At 45.6% G+C, this 8468-nt stretch overlaps 1 protein-coding gene across 1 annotated transcript in view; it reads right to left on the bottom strand.

Moving 5' to 3' along the window:
• The window catches only part of tmie (transmembrane inner ear), a 27941-nt gene extending 26659 nt beyond the window's left edge, over positions 1-1282 (bottom strand). Inside the window, exon 1 of the mRNA XM_019878822.1 lies at positions 881-1282. Within this exon, the coding sequence (XP_019734381.1) occupies positions 881-958 (78 nt within the window). The 5' untranslated portion in view covers positions 959-1282. The remainder of the gene's footprint in view (positions 1-880) is intronic.
• Between the last annotated feature and the right edge of the window lie 7186 nt (positions 1283-8468).

The raw sequence follows: 8468 nt of genomic DNA, 5'->3' as shown, positions 1-8468 counted from the left end.
AGTCGTCCTTCCATTCCAGTGTGAAAATCAGCAATAAATTATGTGTGTGTGTGTGTGTGTGTGTGTGTGTGTGTGTATACATATACATACATATACATATATATACATATACATATATATATATATACATATATATATATATATGTGTGCGGCCCGGTGGTTCACAGCAGAGGCTACGGCCTCCCTGTGTGGAGTTTGCATGTTCTACCCGTGCCTGCGTGGGTTTTGCGATGGTCAACACATCACAAGACTTGAGCCTTTATTTCAGTGTCTTGCTTGGTGGTATTGTTTATAATGCTGTTACTGTTTCATTATTTAGATTTCCATTTGATTGGTAGAATGAAGTGAAACGTCACTGGATTGTCTCTCTGACAAACAAATTGTGCAAGCAACAGTCAATAAAAACTAGTGAGCAGATAGTACCTATGTAATGTTCTTAATAATAATAAAAAAAAAAAAAAGTCCAGTAAAAGAAGCAAATGTGTTCCATCAAAACTACTTTGACCTGCACAGTTTATCCCAAAATTTACTTCAGTTGATTAAATGCAGCTCATAACCACCACCTGTCAGGTTTCACGGTGGGCAGAGTTTGACCTCGAAATGAACTCTTCAAATTAACTCCTGTGGTCAAAACAAATTCTATCACCTTCCCAGATGGCATCGCTGCAAGAATGTAGAAGGAAGCATGTGAATGTAAAACTCGTGACTTTCTCTCACATTTTATTACACATCAATACCGATCCGAGGACAAGCCCTCAGTCAACAATGGATCTGGCAAGCAATCTGAGTAAACACATTGACAGCAAATAATCACAAGACGACCGCAACATGTTTTTTTGGAGGAGGAGGATGATGATGATGAAGACAATGGTCATCTTACCTCAGGGTCCGGGATCTGTGACAGCACGCAGGACACACAGTAGGACAGCAGCAGGAGGACCAGCACATCCCCGACCATCCTCGTCCCCTCCCTGCGTCCACTGCCCTCCTACTCCCCTTGTCTCCCTCTCCCCCCCATCCCCTCCGGATGACTGCTCTGGAGTCAGAATATAGCAGAACCGACCACGCCGGCACCCCACGTCCCCTCTCCACCCCGCCACAGCCAACCCCCACCCACCCACCCAGGTGATTAATGGTCTCCCACCCTGGAACAGGAGTCTACTGCCTTTTTGTCTGCTCTGCCGCAGTGGTCCACACGAGGAAGCCAAGGCAGCCGTTGTTGAGGCACATCAATTAATTAAGAGAGCTGGTGTGCTTTACAGCCAGCTCGTGCTGCAAGGGACACTGCACACACACACACACACACACACACACACACACACACACACACACACACACACACACACACACACACTGTGGCAATACAGCCACAATGAGATGGAAAGGCAATGGCAGCAAGCATCCCGGTATTTATGACCCCGCAGGTCTGCAGAGGAGTAAGCTAAATGCGGCCTTTCTAATCGCAGTTAATGCATTGTGTTTGAAAAAAGAATATATTTTCAACAAAAATCTGCCATTACTCGTGTTTAATAAAGAGTAATATGATTCTGTTCGTTAAGATTATGAAAACTTGATGTTCTAAGGCAGGGGTCCCCAACCGCCGGTCCGCGGACCGGTACCGGTCCGCCGGGCATTTGGTACCGGGCTGCACAGAAAGAACTTGCCTTAATTCCGTTTTATTTATTTCGGAATAGGAAAGATGTTTTATTTTGAAAAAACTACCGGATTCTCCGTTACATCCGTCTGTGTCACGCTTGACACACATCAAGCCATGCTTCTCCGTCACCTGACCGATTACTTAAAAATTCACGTGACCGATTACTTCAAAACAAAACGAGGGAGCTCGCAAAATGAGTAAAAAAAATCTGCTGGAGATCGCAAATGACGGCGGCCTTAAAAGTACGTTCGAGACAACTGGATTAAAGTTATGGCTGAATACTCTGAGATCGCCACAATAGCACTGTTGCTATTTCCGACATCCTACCTGTGTGAGGTGGGGAGTTTCTGCAGCAATGGCGACGAAAACAAAATTACGAAGTAGACTGGACATAAACCACACACTTGAGGTGTCATTGTCTCCTATTACCCCGAGATGGGACCGTCTGGTTGCAGAAAATCAAGATCGGTGCTGTGGTGAGTCGTCATTTTCATGCACTTTGAATTTGCGTTGTATTGTATTTTGACGGCATTAAACATTGCCATAGCGATCGGAGTGTTGCGGCCAGATTAGACGCTCCTTGTGTTTATTATGATATTTCGAAAACACCACAGTTTTCATGCAGCTCATACCATATTATTTTGTTGTATTATTTCCACCACACCTTAAATGCCGGTCCCTGAAAATATTGTCTGACATAAACCGGTCCGTGGGGCATAAAAGGTTGGGGGCCCCTGTTTTAAGGAAAAAAAAAACAAGGGCAGAATATGAATCAGTGCAAAAAAATCTATTCAGAATAGTGTACTTGCAACTCTGATTTAAAAATGTAGTCAACATTTGCTGATCACACAGTGGGTGGACGGGCACCTGTGGTCTCGATGATCACACCTACGGTGATCAGACCAGACCTCTTTCTGAGCAGGAAATCAACCGCATGGCAGACTTCACCTGAGACGGTGACTGGTGGGGTGGCTTTGACCTGTGCCTGCCCTGCAGTGGCTTCAACGTTGGTGGAGGTGCCTGGGAAACAGGGGAAGACCCCATCCCCCACCTGTTTTGATGATATTGGGGTCCCTAGAGGCGTCCCAGATGAGTATAAAGCCCGTCGTCAAATTACCGCAGTCTTTTCTTATGGGTGACCACAAATAAAAATGTTGATTTCATCAAATACCATTCATGACCAAATTCAAAGACTGGTGAATTTCAACTCCCATTTGGCAGTGGGTGTCCATGAACAACTGTCAGCTACCTCTCTTATGGAGTTCCAAAATAGGCTCGTCCTCGATAGTATGTCAGCAGAAGAAGGTGGTGCCTGCTCTCGTATCAAAGGCCACTGTTGCACGATCACCAGATGGAAAGATCACCAGAGCCATGGAAGGTTTGCAAGCCCATCCATCCATTTTCCGATCCGCTTTTATCCTCACAAGGGGGATGCTGGAGCCTATCCTAGCTGACTTCGGGGAATAGGTGGGGGACACCCTGAACCGGTTGCCAGCCAATCGCAGGGCACACAGAGACGAACAACCATCCACGCTCACACTCACGCCTAGGGACAATTTTGAGTGTTCAATCAGCGTGCCATGCATGTTTTTGGAATGTGTGTGTGGGGGGCGGGGGGGAGTTAACCGGAGTACCCGGAGAAAACCCACGCAAGCCTGGGGGGAACATGCAAACTCCACACAGGGAGGCCGAAGCCGGAATCGAACCCACGACCTCTGCACTGTGAGGTTGACGCGCTAACCACTGAATCACCGGGCCACCTTACAAATGAAATCCCAATTCTCATATAAGTACATATTTATGTCTAACAAGTTTCTTCAGTGGGTTATTAATAAAGCTGGAAGTTGGAATTGAACCTGTTATCTCTGCACTGTGAGGTCGACGTGCTAACCAGCGGGCCACCTTGGTTTGCAATGTCAGGAGTGGATGACACGTTGCAGGTGGATACCGCCCCTCTATCCTCCCCTTCATTTTTTTTCCTGATATTTGCTACACTCCAATTATGGCTATATTCAATGTTAGAAACGACCTTGAATGCATATTTCAAAGATGTTGATCTCTGATTAGCAGAGATCAAAAGAGGATTAATGGGATATGAATTGACCGCTTAAGCGCAGATAATTAAAATCATGTCATTTCATTAATGGTTTGGTTTATGCTTATACAAGAAAGATGAAGAGTGGAAAGTTTTGTGTGTAGATTCTGAGCAAGTGTGAATGTACGTGTCGGGGAGTTGGGGGGGGGGGTAGTGTGAAAGGCAGGTAATGCCTGTAGAGAAGTTGCTGTGAATGAAGTGACTCAACGACCGTAGGATCGGCTTGAGCTCGTCTTGAGCTTGTCTAGTAGTCATTCAAGGCTAATATTGACGTCGACGATGACCCAGAGCTCTGCTGGAGGCATTAGAATCCTCTGACAAGGGAAAAAACATTGGTGGAGTTACTTTGTCGTTGATTGAGTCCTCATTACACACAGAAAAAAAAACTAAAAAACAAACACATTAAAGAACCAGTCATTCTTAAATGAGTACATTTTATTCAGTTTCCATCAACATACAATAAAACATCATCAAACTCTTTTAGAAGCGTGGATCAGACTGGCAACACTTTGTATTAATTCGTCCGCACGGAGTAGCTCTCACTTCCAACAAAATTGCTGACCCTTGACTTATGGTAAAACTGCTTTCTTCTCAGTCCTGCCAAAGCTGGATTGAGCAAAAGATCGAGCATGTGCAGGTGAGGTGAATTCATGAAGCAGTCGTCATGACTTGTGGCGGTCGTGTCCAAATATTAGCATTCATGCAGCATGCGTCCTGCAGCTTGGAAGACGTCCAGAGACACAAAGCACCTGAGGTGTCGGCGACTCAGCTGGCATAAGACCTCAGCCAATTACTGTTGTCTATGTCTGTGTGTGAGAACTCCGCCTCACTCACACACGCACGCACAAGGAGCAACATGTGATGTGCAGCTGCTGTCGTGACATCATCTTCATCATCATCATCATCACTGAGTCAGACACACACAAAATACAGCACGGATGTCTGCACTGCTGCTATCGCAGCCAATGAGTCAAACTTCCACGCATGGCATGCCCATTCACATCAATGCACACCATGCGAGGCGACCAAGCGATCGTTTCAAATCGCAAACAGTGTTTCAGTTTGAACTCAATGAGTGGAAGAGAAGTGGTTGATTGAAAGCACGTGACTTAGCACGTCACGCGGTGAACTTGGGAGCTTCCGCAGCTCCTTTAAGCAAACAGTGGGGAAAATGTCCGGACTTCTATGCTTTTGAACGTATTACATACCGTATTGGCCCGAATATATGACTGCCCTGATTATAAGATGACCCCCTCTTTTTCAAGACTCAAGTTTGAAAAAAGACTTTTTGAACACCAAATTAATTTTTATCCAGAAAATAATTACAGTACAGCTGAAACAAATGATTATAACAATATATTTGAGTGAAAAGGCATGTTATTTTGCCTCATTCAAATCTTAATATCTGAACATTTAAATATGTAAACTAAAGTGCAATCACATTCATAAATGAATGGCTTCTGGTTTTTGAAATGTAAATTACATCATAACTTCTCCTCAGCTGCCGGTTAACCTGGCCGATCTTCGACCCACTTTTCTCCAGATTGTCGTTATGTTTCTCCATTTTCTGATATCTTGTCAATGATTTTCTTCTCTTTTCTTTCTTACCGCTATTTTTTATTTTTCTTCTTCGTGCTACCGCTATTTTTATTTTTATTCTTCGTGACAGGGGTTCACTTTGGCCTGGGGAGTCAAGTTCAGCATTTGCTTCAATTATATCTGGCGCCATCTAGCGTGGTGAATGGGTATAATGTCGAGACCCCGAATATAAGACGACTCCCACTTTTTCAGTCTTATTTCAATGCAAAAAATACCGTCTTATATTCGGGCCAATACGGTATGTTCCCTCGTCTTTTGGATTTATGGTTTGAACACAATAAACTTGAGCAGGAAGTTACAAGGAAACTATTGGATCTGGGACTTCTCCACCAGCCCATCACATCGCCGGATTTGCCTATTACTTTACACCTGGAGAGGAGGTGTCGGAAGTGAGGGTGATTACATGAAAGCAGGGCAAGCACAGAAGCATCCGGGCTAAGCTAGCCACTAACCCACACAGACCCGTAGTATCATCCTTTGTTTGCACATCCAATGTTTGCTCACTGGACGAGAAAAAAAGGCAGTTGACAACTTCTGAGATCCGTGCAGCATAACAGAATCAAGGTTACCTAAGAAAATCCCGGAATCTGCAATCCAGCTAGCAGGGCAATCACACGATCAGACAGATGGCGTCTCAACTCGTGGCGAAGTGTACGTTTACTTCAGTGATGACTGCTGCTGGAGTGCAGCAGTTGTGTACAAACAGTGTCCTCTGCAAGTGGAGGTTGTTATCGTTAAGTGCCAACCTTTCTACCTTTGCAGGCCTTTTACATCAATTCTGCTGATTGCAGGTTACACCCTAACTGCTAAAAGGAGCAGCCGAAGCGCTCTTTCAACAGACACACCCTAGACGATTTTCACATCACAGCTGATGACTTCCAACCAGGTAGATCTAAAGGACTCAGAACCGTGAGGCAGATGTGATTAGCACTCTGTCACCAAATCATTTCGTTTTATTTCTTTCTATGCTGGTGTGTCAAAATTTGCCCTTGCATAAAACCAGTTCTTGGCACAAAAAAAAAAAGGTTGTGGACCACTGCACTAGTGTCTCTCCTGGCACTTTCAGTCCAATTACTGGAGGATTCTCAGTAGAAGGAACCATGTATTGACTTTGCATTCAATGTAAATGATAGATGAATGGCGAGTAAAGTTCACAGACGCCTTTATACATCCACGGCTAACTTTAAACTTCGCATGGCCGCGCTGTTTGCTTTAGCTTTCTGTACGCAGTCAGTCAGTCAATGGTCAGCAGGAAGCGTGGGTGCAGAACGAGGGAATACCTCAGAGAGGAGACGGCCGGAGAAAGGAGTCATTCAAAGCTGGAACGACAAATAGGTGAGGCTGTTTACGCACGCTGTGTTGATTTAACTGGGCTGTTTGGCTTGGTGGCTCCTTGGGCATCTTGGAATAAATCTGCAGCGTACCTGCGTAATCGGGCTCCATAAAACAATATCAAAACTGTTTTTTGGTGGTTGGAGGGGAATGTCTTTTACTGGAATGTGATGAGATACGTTAGCGGCTGAGGTCACGGGCGCAAATTGAGATGCTCAGACAAATTTTTGATTTGGGCAAAATCGCTTCGATAACTTATCGCCACCGTGTACTTCAATCCAATCGGACTTCTAACCAAAGTGTCCGAGAAAAATTTGTCTCTAAAACAGCGTGAAGCTTCAAATAGCCAACTGCCGTTGTATGTGACGTCACTCACGAAATGTAGCTAAAATGACATTTGAAGAATCTGTGGTACACTGGAAAATCCTAATCTTTTCGTGCAACGACCCGCAGAAGAGGATGACAACCCATCCAGAGCCGGAGCAGGACTCAGTTTCAGACAGAGAGTTTAACAAATCATACTAGCTCGCTTGAGTTCACGGTTGAAGATATCCAATTTTACCCTTATCAGCACACCCGTGACCCTCTTGAGAATGAGCCGTTCGGAAAATGGATGGATGGATGGATACGGTATCAATTTAATCCTTTCATGCACCCTCTAACCTGATAACATGATAAATTGTCCACTGTAGTAACCGCTGTCCCTGAAAGGGTTAAAATGGCTTCCCATTGCCGCCAACGATAGTCATATTGTATTTGGCCAAAAGTTCTAAAAATTGAATGGTCTTCAAAGGTCACAGTCAGTGTTTATTGGAGCAAGCATGAGAACACAAATGTCATGGTTCTCTTTGTGGCCAAAAGATGGCACTGTAGGGCTCCGCCTGCAGCTGCACACCGGTCACTCCACCCTGTGCCTCCCTGCTTTTTGGGGTCCCATGCCACCATCATGCAAAACGTGACAGAATGACTCGACCAGACTGGACCCCGCAGGACCAGAGGCCTGGTCCCACAACCACCCATTCCTGTTCCCGGCGAGGCAAGTGTTGCCGTCGCCCTCCGTTCCTGTTCCCTGGCGAGGAAAGGGTCGCCGTCGCTTTCCTTCCCGTTCCCCGGCGAGGCAAGGCTTGCCGTCGCTTTTGTTCTCGTTCCCCGGCAAAGCAAGATTATGGGTGACTTTGTAACGTCTGGGATCTGTCCCTTGAGGGAGGGGTACTGTCATGGTTCTGTTTGTGGCCAACAGGTGGCACTGTAGGGCTCCGCCTGCAGCTGCACACCTGTTGGTCATTGTGTCATTAGTTTGTTTGTTTAAAAGGACTCCTGGCACGACCACTCGGTGTCGGGTCATTGTTGCTGTTGCTGTGTGCACGTTAGGGTGGTCCATTTTGGAAAAGTTTGTCGGATTCGTCGGGCCGGGTCGGAAATCTTGTCGATACTATGACACAAGGATGTGTGCAAAATTTTATTCCGATCGGATAATTTTATCCCGTCCCGCAGAGCGACCAAAGTTTCCCCTATGGAAAGAATCTTATGGGGCTGAATGGTAGTACGGTTTCTCCCGTACAGTAAGGATTTTGTTTTGCTCAGTTCGCACTTGCAATAATTCAAAGACGGAAGACAGGAACGCATGTATTGCAAAAAAGGCAACCGTGGTGATCCTGCAACACTGGTGAGATTGTTGGTCCATGTTAACTGGTCCATCTGTCTATCTGTACATCTGTCTACATCGCGCGACTGTCTGGAAGTGATCCGATCCGTTTTGCATTTTTTTCAGGCCGGGAGTGGTGC

This window comes from Hippocampus comes, unplaced genomic scaffold, assembly GCF_001891065.2.
Source record: "Hippocampus comes isolate QL1 unplaced genomic scaffold, H_comes_QL1_v1.1 scaffold85, whole genome shotgun sequence".
Classification (NCBI taxonomy): Eukaryota; Metazoa; Chordata; class Actinopteri; order Syngnathiformes; family Syngnathidae; genus Hippocampus; species Hippocampus comes.
Note: the sequence above shows the minus strand (reverse complement) of the source record. Positions and strands in the feature narration are given on the sequence as shown.